This window comes from Hemitrygon akajei, chromosome 3 (genome assembly GCF_048418815.1).
Source record: "Hemitrygon akajei chromosome 3, sHemAka1.3, whole genome shotgun sequence".
In the NCBI taxonomy this organism is placed as follows: Eukaryota; Metazoa; Chordata; class Chondrichthyes; order Myliobatiformes; family Dasyatidae; genus Hemitrygon; species Hemitrygon akajei.
In genome coordinates this window covers 35,233,418-35,253,366 of record NC_133126.1, presented here as the reverse complement: position 1 = coordinate 35,253,366, position 19,949 = coordinate 35,233,418, and the positions used below count along the sequence as shown (strand labels likewise).

General features: G+C 40.0%; 2 protein-coding genes across 4 annotated transcripts in view; one reads left to right on the top strand and one right to left on the bottom strand.

The window, feature by feature from the left end:
* Positions 1–1,090: 1,090 nt before the first annotated feature.
* Positions 1,091–18,970, bottom strand: trmt5 (tRNA methyltransferase 5). Of its 3 annotated transcripts, none has more exons than XM_073039537.1 (5): positions 18,938–18,970; positions 7,267–7,910; positions 6,830–6,954; positions 2,319–2,970; positions 1,091–1,484 (listed from the first exon to the last, which is right to left on the bottom strand). In XM_073039537.1, exons 1-5 carry the CDS (start codon positions 18,940–18,942, stop codon positions 1,414–1,416), a joined length of 1,497 nt encoding a protein of 498 aa, XP_072895638.1. In that variant the 5' UTR covers positions 18,943–18,970; the 3' UTR covers positions 1,091–1,413. The 3 variants fall into 3 exon arrangements, with proteins under 3 accessions (XP_072895638.1, XP_072895639.1, XP_072895637.1); XM_073039538.1 differs by lacking the exon at positions 18,938–18,970 and adding an exon at positions 18,713–18,918; XM_073039536.1 differs by lacking the exon at positions 18,938–18,970 and adding an exon at positions 14,387–14,472.
* Positions 18,971–19,021: 51 nt separating this feature from the next.
* Positions 19,022–19,949, top strand: part of slc38a6 (solute carrier family 38 member 6) — a 48,451-nt gene continuing 47,523 nt past the window's right edge. The window contains exon 1 of the mRNA XM_073039535.1: positions 19,022–19,115. Coding sequence (XP_072895636.1) covers positions 19,056–19,115 — 60 coding nt within the window. The 5' untranslated portion in view covers positions 19,022–19,055. The remainder of the gene's footprint in view (positions 19,116–19,949) is intronic.

The window sequence follows — 19,949 nt, the reverse complement described above, 5'->3', positions numbered from 1 at the left end:
GGTCAGGGTTAAATTGGATGTTGTTGAGGATTGCTGAGGCAGCGTGGCTCAACAGGCTGGAAGGGCCTACTCCACGCTCTATCACTAAAAAAAGTCTCTGCATTGGTGTGACTGAAATATTACACCAGGACTTTGAATACAATTTGGATGCAGAATTCCAGCAAAGTAGAAGAAACTTAACATGCCTGGTAATCTATTGTACTTTTCCCAATGATGTCACACATTAACTACAAAAAACAAAACTGTTATTACTATTCACAGTGATGCTCAGAACACTGAGAACCAAAAGTCGAACCTGTTTGATTGGCCATGTCATTCACAAGATTTATACTCACTGGGTCTCAATCCAAAATGCTGGTTATTCTTTTCCCTCCACAGATGCTGCTGAGTTCATTCAGTAGCCTACTTATTTATTTGATTGATTGAGATACAACATGGAAAAGGCCCTTCCAATCACATTGCCCAGCAATCCACAATTTAATCTTAGCCTAATCATGGGACAATTTACAATGATCAATTAACCTAACAACCAGTACATCTATGGATTGTGGGAGGAAACTCACATGATCATGGGGAAAATGTACAAACTTCTTACAGGCAGTGACAAGAATTGAATCCTGCTAACCACTACGCTATCGTACTGCCCCTTTGTCATCAGCAAAACAGATTTATATTGTTATGTTTTTAATAGTGTGCTAACTCATTTTTAAACCTAAAAATTTCCATGATAAATAATCATTTGGCATATTTTCATTGTTTCGAATCTTAGAAAAACATTGGATGTTTTTATTTTATTAATCTTGATTATAACAGCCCAAAAGCAGAAAAATTCATTTAACAATCTCAAGATATTTGTTATGAGTATCTTACTCTTTCAATGGAATACAAACTGCTTCACCACTACTGTAAATTGAAACCCAATCATTTAGATACTATAGCTGCCGAAAATAGGTTATGATAAATGCAATTTATTTTACTGCATTTGGGCAGAAGCCCAAACCTACTGAAATTTGCTCTGCTCAAAAGAATATATTTCAAGATATTTAAGCTTTCTGAAAGTGTTCCAAAAACCAAAATGATTCATGAATGCTGAATGCATTTTTTTAAAATTTTATTTGCAGTTCTAATGGTGATGAAGGAAGTCAAGATTTTCCATTGGTTACTTATTAATATGATAGAATTCAATATCCACAGTGGAAAAACTATCCTGGCTAGAAAGTAAAGTGAGCCCTTGAGAGGACTTCAATCCCCATTATAACAAATCACTGGCTGTTTATAGAAGCAAGTCATGACCAGGAGAAAGGAGACCAGGAAATGATGCAAACATTCAGATTCCTTTAAGTGACTGGCAATTAAATTGCACTGTATTCAGTTTCTTAACTGCTAAAATTGAGGTTGCTCATTTATCACAAGTCATCGTGGTCCATTACAGGCAGTAGTCTCATCAAACCTTAGGCGTTTTGGAGCTGGTTCTTTGGTATTGTCTGGGAAGTAAAAAAGAAAATTGCATATGAATGACGGAACTTTTAATCTGCAACTAAACTAAAACTCACAAAAACAATTTTGTTTTAATCCAGTATTTCTGATCTCCAATCCCTTAATAAAATTTTTTATAGTCTTACAAATTCCTGCTCTGTATCTCAAATCTGCTTTAATTATGCTGGCGGTATACAATTCTTTTAATACTGGGTAAATTAATTCCAGCAGTCCTCAGTATACGCTTTATAATAAATAACCATTTTCAGCAGTAGGATGAAAAATGACATTCTCTTTCATAGTTTCCGAACAGTGTCTTTCCCTGCCAGAAAGGTGGTCACAACAGGATCACAAAATGTAGGAACAAGTTATGTGTAAAATAAAGGAATTAAATTTCACTTATTGAAATCAAATATAGCACAATAAAATCAAAGTATTTTTAATTATTAGTGGCTACCATTATGCTTAAAATTACAGAGCTAATTTATACCCATACGCTAAATAAAACATAGCTCAATTATAAATGTCACAAGCCTTCAAATTTATAAGATAAATGGTTATACTAATAACCAATTTAGGTTTGGGGTAGTGCAATAGCTTTTAGCAATACAAGTCCTTAGGGCATTTACAGAAATATTTAGTGGTGTTCCTTCTAATGCCAGCCCCTGAATTTGGAAGAATATTTTTTTTTGTAGATCAGGTTAACAAGGGTGATATTCTAATTTAAATGTTTAAGGCATTGTCTATTATGCAATGGTAAACTTAATCACAATGAATTTTGGAAAATGTCACAATTACAATGTGACATGATCAAAAATAGATACTGCCATAGAGGTACTAACCTTCTGCTGATGGATTTCTGCACAGCACCTCAGCAGGGACCATAAAACTTATACACATCATTTCCTTGTTTGGGGCCACATTGCGAACCAAATGGATCGAGCAACGTCCTTCTAGAGTGGTATTTAGGAAATACTCTGCTCTTCTCTGAATATCTTGCGCAGGTTCATCGTTCTTGGAAAAACTGTAGCAATGGACTGTAGGCAAAACATCAAAAGAATCCTGTTCCTGTAAAAGATGTCTAAATGCATCCAGGAACTCAATTGCCAAACCAGGCAGATTCATGATTATGTGAATAGAGTTTTTGTCCTCCTTTAAAGAAAATGTTGCAATTTGTTTTGCTAAATCTTCTTTAACTGGACCCATAATAAAGTTCCTACCATCCAGATTGAATGTTTGTACATTTTTATCTACTTTGTTCATCTTGCAGTTATGCACCAGCCACTTATAAGATTCTGGGTTAAGATCATTTGCCATAACTTTGCATTTTTTCTTTGCTGCTGGAATAGCAAAAGGTCCAACACCAGCAAATACATCATACACTAGATCTCCAGCTTTCAAAAGATCAACTATTCGACCATGTTCTGTGCTGAGTCGCGGATTCCAGTAGACTTTGGAAAAATCAAATTCATATGTTATGTTGTTCTCTTTGACCTATCAAGACACAATGTATATTTTTTATACTTCAATTGCTGATAGAAAGTAAATAAAATCATTAACACTAAGCTATCAAAACAGAACTGTGAGAACACACCCGATTGTAATTTTTTCAAGAATGGAACAGATAAGATGGATTTAAAAGTGAAATAGAACACTGTCTTTTAAAAACAAATCACCTACTTCACGTTACAATAGAACTACTAGTGCAAAGTATTCCTGACTAGCTTATCAATATAGTATTTAAACACATCCCTGGGAATGGATGGATGCAGCAGGAGACTGGCATCTTAAATACTTTCCACCAAATGTCCTGTAATTATTACCGTAAATCTATGCCAGGTTTTACTTTGTAAATAGAGTCAAAACATTATTTTCCGGCAGACATTCTATTGTGTCTTTAAAAAGTTATCCACACTTCCTAGAAAAGGCAATCAGACAATTCAACCCTAGTACTGCTGTCCTTTACAAATTCCATCCACTATTGGGTTCCTATATAAATTGTATACAATTTAATTCCAAATGAAATGCATTAAGAATAAATAATAAATCTATTATTTTTGCCCTGGTGTTACAATGCGACCCAAATATCATGAGACTCAGTACATTGCTTTTTTCAGATATTGAAAGGTTAAAAAATCCAGATGGGAATCAGACAAAATATTAATTTCACATACACAATTCAAGGATTAAAAGTTGTTTCTCGATACCCATATTTTATCAAAGTTGCACTCTATAATCATCTTACCAAATATGTATAAAAATATTCTTTCATTATTGCATAAAACATTTGTTTCTGGATGAGGTGGTTTTGGTTTGTGATGGTTAAGATTATTTGAAAGTTAAAATGTAGGCATATTCTCTTTCTATCACATATTTTAACTTCGGACAATATTGCCTTGGATAATGAAGAGACTGGATTGCCTGTAACTGCAGTTTAATACCCAAGGTAACACCAATGGCAAAAATATGATGACCATTACTTTTGAGCAGCAGCCAATCAGAGATTGGAAGACATAGCTCACTCAGGTTCACCGAGTCGAAAAGGCATCGACTCATGATGGTTTGGTATTTTGAGCAGAGGCCAATCAGCATTTGGGATTGATTGGCAAGAACAAATTAAAATAAGGTAGAGGCAAGTGAAGCGGCCATTGATGGAGCTGCTGTTACTGGAGTGGATAGAGTTAGAGTGGGGTTTTTGAGGCTTTAGCTCTTAGAGGCTACAGCAAAGAGAGATCTGAGTGAGAGAAGGCAAACGTTTGTAAGTAGGATTGCTGGATATGTCATGTGCTAGTAAGGCCAGAAATATGAAGACTATACAGTTGAACACTAGGGAAGGAGTTGGTGTGAAGGGAGAGAGTCAAATTTTTGGATCACTGGGGTTCTCTTCCTGGGATGGTTGGACCTGTGCAGTTGGCACCTGAACTGGAAGGGGACTAACATCCTATTGAAAAGGTTTGCTGGTGCTGTATGGTGGGGGGGCTGGGGGAGGCTTTCAACTAGAGTTGCAGGGGGATGGGAACTGGGGCACCAGAACAGATCGTGGAGAGGTTTTGGAGACATGTTGTTAAGCCCATAGACAAATCCAGGAATCAAAAAAGTTGAGCATGATGCGACTAACGTCCTGAGCTGTATCTATTTCAATGCAAGATGTATTGTAGGAAAGGCAGATGAGCTCAGGGCACGGATCAACACATGGAATTGTGATATTAGTGAGATGTGGTTGCAGGACTAGCAGCTCAATATTCTGGGGTTCTGTTGTTTTAGATATGACAGAGCAGGAGGGATTAATGGAAGAAGGGTAGTGTTACAAGTCAGGGAAAATGCCACAGCAGTGCTCAGTCAGGACAGACTGGAGAACTCATCTAGTGAAGCATTATAGATGGACCTTGGGAATAAAAGAAGTACAACCATGTTAATGGGGCTATATTACAAACCACCAAACAGTCAGATGGATTTAGAAGAATGATTTTGTAAAGAGATTGCAGAATGTTGTATGAAACATAGGGTTGTTATACTAAGTGATTTTAACTTTCCACATATTGACTGGGACTCCCATACTGTAAAAAGACTAGATGGAATAGTGTTTGTTGAATATGTTCAAGAAAGTTTCCTTAATCAGTATGTAGAAGTCCCAACGACAGAACGTGCAATACTTGATCTGATATTAGGAAATGAGGCAGGACATGTGACAGAGGTTTGTGCAGGGGTACACTTTATATCTAGTGATCATAATGCCATTAGTTTCAAAGTAAAAAGATAGGTCTGGTTTGCGGGTTGAGATAGTAAATTGGAAAAAGGCCAAATTTGATGGTATGAGAAAGCATCTGGCAAGTCTGGATTGGGGCAGCCTGTTTTTTGGCAAAGGTGTACTTGGTAAGCAGGAGGTTTTCAAAAGTGAAATTTTGAGAGTTCAAAGCTTGTATAATCCTGTCAGAATAAAAAGGTAAAGATAAACAGGTTTAGGGAACCTTGGTTTTCAAGAGATATTGAGGCCCTGGTTAAGAAGAAAAAAGGAGATGCATAGCAGGTATAGGCAGGTAGGAACAAATGAGGTGCTTATGGAGTATAAGAAATGCACAAGAACACTTAAAAAAAAGAAATCAGGAAAGCTAAAAGAAGACACGAGGCCCTAGTACACAAGGTGAAGGATAATCCTAAGGGATTCTATAGGCATATTAAGAGCAAAAGGACTGTGAGGGACAAAATTGGTCCTCTGGAAGATCAGATTGTGTGCAGCCAAAAGAGATGGGGTAACCCCAAATGATTTTTTTGCATTTGTATTTACTCAAAAGATGGACACAGAGTATATAGAAGTGAGGGAAAGCGGCATCAACTACAGTGACCCTACACAGATTACAGAGGAGGTGGTATTTGCTGCCTTCAGGCAAATTAGGGTGAATAAATCCCCACAGCGTGGCAAGGTGTTCCCTCAGAGCCCATGGGAGGCAAGTGCAGAAATTGCCAGAGCCTTTGCAACACTTCACACTTGTCTGCATTAAATTCCATCTGCCATTTGGTGTTGCACTTCAGTACGACCAACCAGGGTAGGTTTCACAATTAATGGTAGAGCACTGAGGAGTGCTGTAGAACAATGGGATCTGGGAATATAGGCCCATAATTAATTTAAAGTGACATCACAGGTTGAAAGGGTTGTAAAGAAAGATTTTGGGACATTGGACTTCATAAATAAAGGTACTGAGTACAGGAAATAGGATATTATGTTGAGGTTTTATAAGATGTTGGTGAGGCCTAATTTTAAGTATCGTGTGCAGATTTGGTCATCTACCTGATGAAGGGTCTCGGCCCGAAACGTCGACAGCGTTTCTCTCTATAAATGCTGCCTGGCCTGCTGTGTTCCACCAGCATTTTGTGTGTGTTGTTCGAATTTCCAGCATCTGCAGATTTCTTCGTGTTTGCTCAATAACTACACCTGCCTATTTGTTGGCTGCGTAGATCAATCAGTGTTTGTTCTAAACTGATTTAATGCCACTCCCCAACTCTTTCTCTTACAGCACCCGCTGCACTGGCCCACTATGGTCAATTTCAATTAACAATTGCTGCCTGACCTGCTGTGTTAGTCCAGCAGTCAGTTTTATTCTGCTCCAGGTTCCAGCATCTGCAGTGCTGTGTCTCCATGATTATTACTATGTTAAGTTTCTTGTTTAAATTAGGTTTGCACATGTTAAAAAACAAAGCATTATGTTTGCACGTGAGCATCACAATTTATGTTTCTGCTAAAAGATTGGCCAAGATTCTTTAATTGTGTCTGTTAAAAAAGCTGTTTTTTAGAAAATTAAAAAGATTATACGAACATCACTGGGGAAAAAAATAAACTGAAATTTAAAATTCTTACCTTTGCTATCATATTGTCTTCCCCCGCCAGTACTTCCATCTGAAAATTACGGTAAGTATTCTCAATAATATTAATTTTATTAACCACTGAAGTTATTCCAGGATTCTTATCCATTATAACTTGACCTAAGAAAGAAAATTATTGGCATGTATGTAATAAGAATCATAATTTAATTCAGTTGTTTTGAATAATCTGCATCTATTTTTGATATAGGACGACAGCCCTAAACTAAATGCATTATTTATAAACTTACATTTTAAAACTTAATAACAAATTAAATCTAAATATTTATCACAAATATTGGTAAAAATAGATGATTGATAGATTGATTAGTTATATGTCATCAATTCAGCAAAGTTCGCATTAAATAAAATTGCTATCTCTATGAGACAGAAAATATTTTCTTTTGCTTAAAGACAATTAAATACAGACCCTACCAATCAAATGCTTGTATGGAAGCTGATGATCTCGAAGATTCATGTGAGCAATGTGGCCAATTCTGCTAAATCCAGTAGTTACGTCCTGTCCTTCAGGCAAAACTGCCTTCAGAATCTCTTCAGGTTTGAAATGTTCATATGTCAGTTCTAAATTATACAGGTGAATCTGAGGATCAACATTATATTCCTTTAAAACAGCTCTCTCGAAAGCTCCAAAAGATTCTGAGCATGATATTTTGTTTGGGTCCATCAAGATGAATCTATACATTTCATCCTTAGAATCTTCAACTACACGCTTCAGTCCAGGTCTTTTTATTGCAACATTTCTCAGAGGTTTCATGACTTTGTTGATTAAGTCCTTTCTCACTTTAAGAGCTGGAACTGCAACAGTTTTCTGAAATAAGTCCCTGTTTAGCTGAGTTAAGCCACGGACTGCTGCAGCAGGAACATAAAGATCAATGTCTTCTTCAAGTTGCTGTACTGACATCATGCCAAATTCTGGGGTGTTATCTTTGTAAAAAAATCGTTCTGCAAAAAACCGTGATTTTATTGCAGTAAAGTAATACCACTGCTTCTGTGCCAACTTTTTAGGTGATATACTTAAAACACTGTTTGCCCATATCTTGGTAAAGAAAACAAGAAACCTAATTTGAAGAAAGAAAATCAATCAGTTAGACTGAAAAGAAACCTCAAGTTTCTGCATCACCAGCTCATTTATCAGATTTTTGCCAAGCTAAACACAAAGGAATACATTACTGAAAATGACGGAATGTTATATTTATAAAATAGGTTCTCTAAGAAGTAAAGAAACAATGCATCTCAAGTCACAAACAAGAGAAAATCTGCAGATGCTGGAAATCCAAGCAACATACACAAAATGCTGACGGTCCTGATGAAGGGTCTCAGCCCGAAACGTCGACTGTACTCTTTTCCATCGATGCTGCCTGGCCTGCTGAGTTTCTCCAGCATTTTGTGTGTGTTGAATGCATCTCGGGTCTTGAAGTTCCACTGATTCCAAAGATGCTTCAAAAGTGCTTGCTTTGGAAATCTAAAATTCACACTCCTGTCTGTCTTTGCATAATTGGTAAAAAAAAATTTTTGCTTCTCACTATTTCCTGTAAATTGATTTCCATATTAGTAGTACTTCTTGTTCTTGTGCCAACAATAAACTCCTATGAACTCTGCTTCCAATTTCTATCCTTACCTCCCATTCACATATCCCATCTGTGACACTTCTCATTCTGAACTTATTTCAGAGGGGTCACAAAAAACTGCAGATGCAGGAATCTGGTGCAACTGTGGAATAATTCATTTGTGGGGGAAAATGAATTGTCAGCATTTCACGTTGAGACTAAATCCATTTCAAGGGGCTGGTTATCAACTCGTATCAAATTTAAGCACACCATTCTCCATAACTTCCGCCATCTTCAACGGGATCTTACCACTAAACACATCTTTCCCACCCCTCTTCCCACTAATCTCACACCTGGTACTTATCCCTGCAAGTGGAAGAAGTGCTACACCTGCCTATTGACCTCCTTCCTCACCTTCATTCAGTGCCCCAAACAGTCCTTCCACGTGAGGCAACATTTCACCTGCGAATCTTGTTGGGGTCATTTATGTTGGCCTCCTCTATATTGGTGAGACACAAGGTAGACTGGGGGACCACTTGGTTGAACACCTTCGCTCCATCTGCAAAAAACAGGTTTTCCCAGTGGCCAACCATTTTAATTCCAATCCCTATTCTTATTCCGACATGTCAGTCTATGTCTTCCTCTTCTGCCACCATGAGGCCACTCTCAGGGTGGAGAAGCAACACTTCATATTCTGTCTGGGTAGCCTCCAACCTGATGGCAGAACATTGATTTCTCCATTTTCTGGTAACTTCCCCCTCCCCCTTCATTACTTCCCCACTCTGGCACCACTCTTACCTCTTCTCCTTACCTGGCCATCACCTTCCCTGGTTCCCCTCCTACTTCCCTTTCTTCCATGATCCACTCTCCTCTCCTATCAGATTCTATCTTCTCTGGCCGTTTATCTTTCCCACCCATCGCTTCCTAACTTCTTACTTTGTCCCCCCTCCCCCACCCACCTGGTTTCACCTATCACCTTCTAGCTTGTACTCCTTCCTCTCCCCCACCTTTTTCTGACTTCTTCCCCCTTCCTTTCCAGTCCTGAAGAAGGATTCTTGGCCTCAAATGTCAAGTGTTAATATTCAGTTCCATAGATGCTGACTGACTTGCTGAGTTCTTCTAGCATTTTGTGTGTATTGCTCTGGATTTCTAGCATCTGCAGAATCTCTTGTGTTCAGTTCACTTCTCTGGCTACTTTAATTACACTTGTTCCTACCACATTTCTTGGAAAGACTCATTCATTTCCAACAATTTTGCCATCATCTTTGTGAAAATGATTTCACTTCTGGTAGCAATGCATCCCATCTATCATGCATTAACCTTAGCTGAAGATTTACCTGCACTCTGATTTATTCAACCACATCCTTCCCACTTCCTTATTTCTGATATTACTTCCCCTCCTTTCCAGAATGACTAAAGAAAAATTGCTTTTGTCCTCATTTCCACTCTGTTGTTTCAGCAATGACTGACTGAGGTTCTGAATACAAATATAGTTTATAACAAGTTCAATGGTGAGACAGTCAAAAGATCTCAAGATATTATTTCTATCTTCAAATGGATGCCTGATAGGTCATGCGGTTGGGAAAAAACAGGCAGTTATCTCTTGTATCCTGATGCCAGTATTCATGCCCTAGTCAAAAATTTAAAGCTAATTATCTGATTTTTACATTATCATCTGTGAATGCATGCTGTTCACACATTAAATGCAAGGCCATAATTCAGAAGTACATTAATGGTTGTAAGGTGACATTCTGAAACAGGCAGGAAAAGCTCTATATAAATGCAAGCCATTTCTTTTCCTCCTGCCAAACCCATCACACTTTGAACCCTTGGAGTCAACAACACTAGCTTCTGCAACTGGATTCTCAACTTGCTATCTGCAGACCGCAATAGTAAGCACAGGCAGCATACCTCTGTCACGATTATTCTAAACACTGGTGCTCCACAAGATTCCTGCTATTAACTATGTACCCTGCCATCAAGTTCGAACTTCTGAAGTGTATCACTTTACACTTATTTAGCTTGCCACTTCTCAGCCCAGCTCTGTATCTCGTTAGTGTCCCATTTGACAACCTTCTACACTATAAACACTGACCTTTGTGTCATCTGCAAACTTACCAACCCAGTCATCCACTTCTCCATCTAAGACATTTATAAAAATCACAAAGAGCACAGATGTACAGGAATAGATCCCCGCAGAATGCCATTAATCACCGACGTACAGGGCAAATAAGCTCTATTTCTGCCTTCTGTGGGCAAGCCACACAGCAAAGATTCTCTGGATCTCATGCTTCCTGACTTTCTGAATGAACTTACCATGGGGAACTGGTTGTACACATTACTAACTCTAGCAAACCTAAATTTTGCTTTCACAAAGTCACTTTCACTCTACTTGACATGATTTTCCAAAATTTTTCTTAATAATGGATTCTAACATTTTCCTTCACTAATTGGCATCAGAGTCTGAATTTTATAAAATGTCCAGTGATATATCATCTTTCAAAGCCTTGTGCATTTAGGGGTTTTGTACTGTCTTTTTTTAAAAAAAGAATTCCAGTAAATCACATGGAAAATCAATTTTTATAGTTGTCAAAATTATGTTGAATTTTTAAAATTTAAATCAATAGACCAGGTTTTTATAAATAGTTCTATTCAAAGTTTTAATTGAAGTATTATTAAACGTATTACTTTTTATGTATTACATCTGAATTAGCTTTCTGAATGCACGTAAATTACTTGATTCCTCATGCAGGGTCAATGAAAGTTTAAGAAAGTACCAGCGTCAATATGCATTATCAAGGAAGATTTTGTACTCCTGTTAAAGCTTATAATTTGTGTCTGCAGGATTGATTGGCACTAGACCAATTAAGATAACCTATTTTGTAACCTTCCTGACTGCTCCTCACCTCTATCACTAATCAAAATATCCTTCACCAAATGCTCATTAGCCGGAAAATATTTGTTCCCATTTTACACTCCCAAGTTATTAACAGCATCATAATTCGCTCTGTCCCCACCCAATTAAATACTGTCAAAGTAAATTTATTATTTAAGTACATATATGTCACCATATGCAACCCTGAGCTCATTGCCTAGTTCTACATCCAGCATGACCTCATCAGTGTGTCCATATATTGTGTCAGGAATCCTTCCTGGACAAAAGAACAAATTCAGCCCCATCTACACCTCTTGCACTAAGGAGGTGCCAATCAATATTAGTGAAGCTGATGTCACCCATGATAACCCTGTTATTTTTGCACCATTCCAAATACTGACTACTGATCTGTTCCTGCTTCCATTGTGTGGGCCGAAAGATTACTCCTAAATGTGCGATTGCTCCCTTCCGGTTTCTGACTTGCACCCATACTGAATAGATGATCCCTCCACGATGTCCTCCCTTTCTGCAGCTGTGATACATCTTTTACCCCCACAACAGCAGCCATTCCTCCCGTTGTGACTACTAAGACTCTGTAACAGCCAGAATGTTTTATTTCCATGTACTGACTCATGCTCCGTTCATCACTCCTGTTCCTGATAATGCAGGAAAATACCCATCTCAGTGACTGCAATTTTACCCTATCAACTGCCCCATCACTCTGGTTCCTATTCCCTTGCCAACATAGTTTAAACCCTTCTCAACGGCTCTGACAAACCTTCCTGCAGGACATTGATCCCTCTCAAGTCCAAGTGTAACCCATCCTTTATATAGAGGTCCGACCTTCCCCATAAGAGATCCCAATGATCTACAAACCTGAACGCCTGCCCCTTGCACCAATTCTTCAGCCACACATTCATCTACTCTGTCACTCTATTCTTACCGTCACTGGTGCGTGGCAAAGGCAGCAATCCTGGGATTACTATCTTTGAGGTTCTGCTTTTTCACTTCCTTCCGAGCTCCCTATATTTGCTTTTCAGGACCTCATGCCTTTTGCTGGCTATTGTTAGTACTAATATGTACCACAACTTCTGTCTGCTCTCCCTGCCCCTTTTAAGAATGCTGTGGACTTGATCTGAGCTATCCCCGACCCTCACACCCAGAAGGCAGTATACCATCCAGGAGTCTCTTTCACATCCACAGACTCTCCAGTTTTGTTTCACTAACTGCTGAATCTCCTATCATTACCACTCTCTTCTTCTCCCCCTTCCTTTCTGAGCCACAGGACCAGACTCAGTAGTGGAGACCTGGTCACTGTGGTTTGCTCCTGGTATTTTTCCCCGACCAACAGTATCCAAAGCCGTATACTTTTTATTGAGGGAATGGCCACAGGTGTACTCTACAGTGTGTCTATTATTTTTCCCTCTCCTAACAGTCACCCAGTTACTTGCCTCCTGCAACTTAAGCGTTACTGCCTTTCCTGTAGCTCCTATCTGTCAGCTCCTCATTCTTCTGAATGATCGGTAGGTCATCCAGTTTTCTAACACAATCTGCAAGGCGTTGCAGCTGATGGTACTTCTTGAAGGAGTAGTCATCAGGGACACTGGAGGTCACCCTATATCATGCAAGAGGAGCATCACTACTGCCCTGGGTTCCATTCTTGCTGCTCTGCCTGTGCAATAATAAAGAAAATTAAAAAAAACAAAACTTAGCCAGAAACTCATCTTAGCCTCTGCCGCTTCTTGCCAAAGCCTCAGCTCCCCACTGTTACAACATACACTCACAATATAGCCACTCCTACAATGCTTAAAACTACCTTCTTTTTCTTAGTCCTAGTGAAATCCATAAGCAAGGAGACTTGTTCTTTTCAATGCTTCCTGCTCTTGCACAGGTCCGCTCTGCAGATTGGGTGAGTACCTTATTCTATCCATTTGCATGGCCCTGAGTTCCTGCCATGTCTCATTGTAAGATTTTGCTCCACTTTGTCTTTCACTTCATACAAATTTCCAATAAACAGCATTTTATCTTTCAGTTAGAAAAATTATAATTTCCCACATTTAAGATGATAAAAGATATTAACAGAGTGAAGAACCAGCATGTTTGCTCTAGGTTGGAAGTATCTGATACAAGAGGGCATAATTTTAAGGTGATTGGATGAAAGTATGAGGGAGGAGTGTATGTCAGAGATGGGTTCTTTTCTTACAGAGTTGTGGGTGTGTGAAACGCCCGAGCAGGGATGGTGATAGAGGCAGGGATATCAGGGACATTTAAGAGAACCTTTGGATAGGCACATGGATGAAAGAAAAATGGAGGGAAGCATGAGATTGATCTTGGAGTAGGTTAAAAAACATCATAGGCCTGTAATGTGCCATGTTAAAATTTCAAAGTAAATTTATTATCAAAGTATATATATGTCACTATATACAACCCTCAGATTTGTTTACTTGCAGGCATAATCAGTAAATCCAAAAACCATAATAGAATCACTGAAAGACCACAACCAATAGGCAGACAACAAGTGCACAAGACTAATTGTTCAAATACTAAAGAATAAAAAAAATCAATAACTAATAAATACTGAGAAAATTGAGATGATGCGTCCTTGAAAGTGAGTCCACACTTTGTGAAAACAGTTCAGTGATGAGGTAAGTGAAGTTGAGTGAAGTTATCCCCTCTGGTTCAAGAGTTTGATGATTGAGAGGAAGTAACTCTTTCTGAACCTGGTGGCGTGAGTCCTGAGGTTCCTTTATCTTCTTCCTGATGGCAACAGTGAGAAGAGAGCATGACCTAGGTGGTGACAGACCCTGATGATGGATGCTGCTTTTCTGCGACAGGGCTCGATGTAATTGTGCTGAATGGTAGGGAGGGCTTTACCCATGATGTACTGGGTCATATCCACTACCTTTTGCAGGGTTTTCTGTTCAAGGGGATTGATGATGTAGCTAGTCAATATACTCTCCACCACATATCTATAGAAGTTTGTCAAAGTTTTAGATGTCATGCTGAATTTTAGCAAACTTCCAAGGAAGTAGGAGCAGAGCCATGCTTTTTTCATAATTGCACTTACATGCTGATTCTAGGAAATAACATTGAGGAATTTGAAGTTGCTGACCTTCTCCACCTCTGATCCTCTATTGAGGATTGGCTCATGGGCATCCGGTTTCCTTCTCCTGAGGTCACTAATCATCTCCTTGGTCTGTTGACATTGAGTAAGAGGTTGTTGTTATGGTACCACTCAGCTAGATTTTCAATCTCCCTTCTGTATGCTGATTCGTCACCACATTTGATTCAGCCAATGACAATATTGTTGTTAGCAGTCTTAAATATAGCATTGAAACCGTGCTCAGCCACCGTCATAAGTGTAAAGTGAATAGGACGGGGGACTAAGCTCACAACCTTGTGGCGCACCTGTGCTGATGGAGATTGTGGATGACATGTTATTGCCAATCCGAACTAAATGAGGAAATCAAGGATGTTGTTGAAAAGCTAATTCTAGTTTCAGATCATAACCAATGATTCCATTTTTTTTGGACAGCATTTGTATTTATAGGTTCTCCAAGCATATGTAGATATGTCATTAATATGTAGATAAGAAAGAGGATGTGCTGGAGCTTTTGGAAAGCATCAGGTTGGATAAGTTGCTAGGACCGGATGAGATGTACCCCAGGCTACTGTGGAGACAAGGGAGGAGATTGCTGAGCCTCAGGCAATGATCTTTGCATCATCAATAGGGACGGGTGAGATTCTGGAGAATTGAAGGGTTGCGGATGTTGTTCCTTTATTCAAGAAAGGGAGTAGAGATAGCCCAGGAAATTATAGACCAGTGAGTCTTACCTCAGTGGTTGGTAAGTTGATGGAGAAGATCCTGAGAGGCAGGATTTATGAATATTTGGAGAGGTATAATATGATTAAGAGTAGTCAGCATGGCCTTGTAATGGGGAAAGTTGTGCCTTATGAGCCTGATTGAATTTTTGAGGATATGACTAAACACAATGATGAAGGAAGAGCAGTAGATGTAGTGAATATGGATTTTAGCAAGGCATTTGATAAGGTACCCCATGCAAGGCTTACTGAGAAAGTAAGGAGGCATGTGATCCAAGGGGACATTGCTTTGTGGATTGAGAACTGGCTTGCCCACAGAAGGCAAAGAGTGGTTGTAGATGGGTCATATTCTGCATGGAGGTCAGTCAACAGTGATCTGGGATCTGTTCTGGGACCCTTACCCTTTGTGATTTTTATAAATGTCCTGGATGAGGAAGTGAAGGGATGGGTTAGTAAGTTTGCTGATGACACAAAGGTTGGAGGTGTTGTGGATAGTGTGGAGGTCTGTCAGAGTTTACAGCGGAACATTGAAAGGATGCAAAACTGGGCTGAGAAGTGGCAGATGGAGTTCAACCCAGGTAAGTGTGAAGTGGTTCATTTTGGTAGGTCAAATATGATGGCAGAATATAGTATTAACGGCGGATCAGAGGGATCTTGGGGTCCGAGTCCATAGGACACTCAAAGTAGCTGCGCAGGTTGACTCTGTGGTTAAGAAGGCGTATGGTATATTGGCCTTCATCAATTGTGGAATTGAATTTATGAGCCAAGAGGTAATGTTACAGCTATATAGGACCCTGGTCAGACCCCACGGAGTACTGTGCTCGGTTCTGGTTGCCTCACTACAGGAAGGATGTGGAAGCCATTGAAAGAGTGCAGAGGAGATTTACAAGGATGTTGCCTGGATTGGGGAGCATGCCTTCTGAGAATAGGTTGAGTGAACTTGGCCTTTTCTCCTTGGAGTGGAGGATGAGAGGTGATCTGATAGAGGTGTACAAGATGATGATAGGCATTGATCATGTGGATAGTCAAAGGCTTTTTCCCAGGGCTGAAATAGTTGCCACAAGAGGACACAGGTTTAAGTCGCTGGGGAGTAGGTACAGAGGAGTTGTCAGTGTTAAGTTTTTTACTCAGAGAGTGGTGAGTGCGTGGAATAGGCTACTGCCAATTATAGGCTGCTGGATACGATAGGGTCTTTTAAGAGGCTTTTAGATAGGTACATGGAGCTTAGTAAAATAGAGGACTATAGGTAAGCCTAGTAATTTCTAAGGTAGGGACATGTTCAGCACAACTTTGTGGGCCAAAGGGCCTGTATTGTGCTGTAGGTTTTCTATGTTTCATATGTAGTTTTAGTCATCCCAGTCCTATTTTGCCTAACATCATCCCCGCCCTTTGTCATTTACTCATGCTTTGCTTCCAATCTCAAAACATTTTCTTTAGTTCATCACCAACTAGGCAGCCTGCTTCGCCTCTTGCTTGTCTCACTTTGTTCTTATGACTGTGAGGTTAAGCACAGCTCCAAGACATATGCAAGTTTGTTGGCTAAATCAAAGGTGGTGATGAATCAGTACACAGGAGGGAGATTGAAAATTTGGTTGAGTGGTGCCACAACAGCCTCTCACTCAACATCAGCAAAACCAAAGAGTTGATGATTGAGTACAGTTAGAGGAAACTGGAGGTCAATGAACCAGTTCTCATTAGGGCATCAGAGGTGGGGAGGGTCAATTCCTTGGTGTTATCACTTCAGAGGATCGATCCTGGGACCAGCACGTAAAAGTCATTACTAAGAAGCATGGCAGCGCCTCTGCTTCTCAGAAATTTGTGCAGATTCAGCATGTCATCTGAACCTTTGACAAAGTTCTATAAATGCACAGTGGAGAATATTCTGACTGGTTTCATCATGACCTGTTATGGAAACACCAATGCCCACGAACTGAAAAACTTACAAAAAAAAGTGGATACAGCACAGCCATCACAGGAAAAGGCCTTTCAACCACTGGGCACATCCACAAGAAGCAGTGCCATAAGAAAGCAGCAGTTATCATCAAAGACCACCCCCCAACCCACAGCATCCAGGTCATACTCTCTTCTCAATGCTGCCATCAGGAAGGAGATACAGGAACCCTAGGCCCTATACCACCAGTTTCAGGAACAGTTATTACCCTTCACTCATCAGTCTCCTGAACCATCATGGATAACTTCACTCACCTCAAAAGTAAATTGATTTCACAACACCTTCACGGAATCTACAACTTTTGTCCTCAATATTATTTATTTATTGTATCTCAGCAGGTTAGGCAGCAAGTATGGAAATGAATAAACAATTGATGTTTTGGTCTGAAGCCCTTCTTCAGGACTGGAAAGGAAGGGTAAGAGGCCAGAATAAAAAGATGGGGTGGGGGAGATGGAAAGGAGAACAAGCTGAAGGTGATAGATGAAGCCAGGTGTGTGGGAAAGAAAAAGGGCTGGAGAAAAAGGAATCTGACAGAACAGAGTGGTACATAGGAGAAAAGGAACAAAGAGGGGCTTTGGGGGAGGTGTTTGGCAGGTGAGAAGAGGCAAGAGCCCAGACTGGAGAAAGAGGAAGAGAAGGGACTAAGTTGTGGAATTAGTTTAGTGTTGAGGTGAGTGAAGTTATCCATGATGGTTCAGGGAAAAACATACTATAAGGAGAAACCCGTGTTCATCACGCTGGAGGCTACCTAGACAGAATATGCTCCTCTACCCTGAGAGTGCCCTCATCGTGGCAGGAGGCCATGGTCAGTCATATTGAAATGGGGATAGGAATTATGATAGATGGCCACCAGGAAATTCCACTTTTGGAGGATGGAACGCAGGCGCTCAACAAAGCAGTCCCCAATTTATGCTGGGCCTCATCAATGTAGAGGAGGACACATTGGGAGCACCACGTACAAAAGACAACCCCAACACTTCATCTAAGAATCTGCTGGGGTAGTCTATTGCTTTTCCAGCATTTTTCTTTTAAATTCAGATTTTCAGCATTTGTAGTTTTTTTGTGTTAATGAATGCTTTAGGGAATTTCTATCGAGGAAGTATAAGCAAACGCAGGACTGATGGACAAATGGTCCTTGATGCTTCATCACTTCACCATTTGCAAAGTACCAGGGGTGATTGATAAGTTCGTGGCCTAAGATAGAAGGAGTCAATATTAGAAAACCTAGCACATTTATTTTTCAACATAGTCCCCTCCTACATTTACACACTTAATCCAGCAGTCATGGAGTGTACAGATCTTGGACCTCCAGGAAGTGTCCACAGCAGGGGTGATTGATAAGTTCGTGGCCCAAAGTAGGCGAGGAGTTATTAACTTCAAACCTGCATGTGCACGTAACGAGAGCTGTATAACTTATCTCCTCTCGTAAGATAGCTGTATAACACCTCTCGTAAGATAACAGAAATTTAAGATATACCCTTAGTCTGAATCAGTGCAGCTTTAAAACAGAAACCCTAAAACTAATCCTAAAGTATTTTGTGTGTGTGTTGCTCACAGAATATCATGATGCCATTGTCGTAGTGCCCCATAGTTTGGAAGTTATAACGGCAGTGGAAGAAAATCTCTGGGTAACATGAGGTAGGCTCACATCAGTCACACACCCACCATGGTTAGCAGAAAGGAGGTCTGAGTGCGGCCAGGGCCCGTCTCCCTTGCCTGGACTCGCTGCATGTGGACCGAGTTAACGTCTGCTCCGGTCCACAATGAATATTCTCCCCCTCCCCAAAGTATCTGGATGCAGGTCAGTCGGGATCTCGTTCCGGGGGAGTTAAGTGCACAGTCTCCACACAGGGAACAGTTACCCGGGTATTCCAACGAGCCGTCACTCACCTCATCCCCGGGCTCCGGTAGCATGACGATCCCCCGGAGCGTCATCAAAAAGCGCGCGTGACGTGCATCGTCACGTGGTGGCCGCCGTCCGGAAGGCTCGGACTCGGCTGCAGGTGCAATGGCGAGTGAGTTGTGTGACGGTGATGGTGGGGTGGACGAGCAGTTAATCCCTAATGCTGTAAGTGCGTTTAATATCAAACTCAAGTGTTGATTTAAGTGCAAGCTTTATACGGCTGATTAAGAACTTTTAAAAATACAGCAATGTTGTACCTAAATATTTCAAATTTCATTTATTATCAAAGTACGAATATGTCACCACATACTAATCTGAGATTTTGATCTGTATCACGCTTTTGTCTCTGATAACTCTGGGCTGGAGTTAGTTTAAAACTGAGGTTTTTTTTCCCGTCATTCCAAATTTATCAGCACTGACCAATTCTCATCCTAGCACTTCAATCTCAGCATTAATTCCGATTTTCTCCCTCCGTAGATGCTGTCTGATCAGATGATATTTTGTATTTTTTGACCAGTGGAAATTAAGAGATTGGGTTAGGGCATTTCTGAAATGAAGTTGTGGTTGGGTGACAGGCTCTGTGTTTTGTTTAGGTTTTGCTGCATTTGGTGTAGGATTTATGACAATCTACAGTTCTGATTCAGTTGGTAGCACTTTGTGAAGCTGAAGATTGTGAGTTCACATCCTAGAAGATCTTCAGCAAAATGCTTTTGCTTTTGGTACGCTGGCCTTTATGAATCAGAGCATTGAGTATAAGAGTTGGGATGTAATGTTAAAATTGTATAAGGCATTGGTGAGGCCAAATTTGGAATATTGTTTACAGTTCTGGTCACCGAATTATAGGAAAGATGTCAACAAAATAGAGAGAGTACAGAAGAGATTTACTAGAATGTTAACTGGGTTTCAGCACCTAAGTTACAGAGAAAAGTTGAACAGGTTAGGTCTTTATTCTTTGGAGCATAGAAGGTTGAGGGGGGACTTGATAGAGGTATTTAAAAT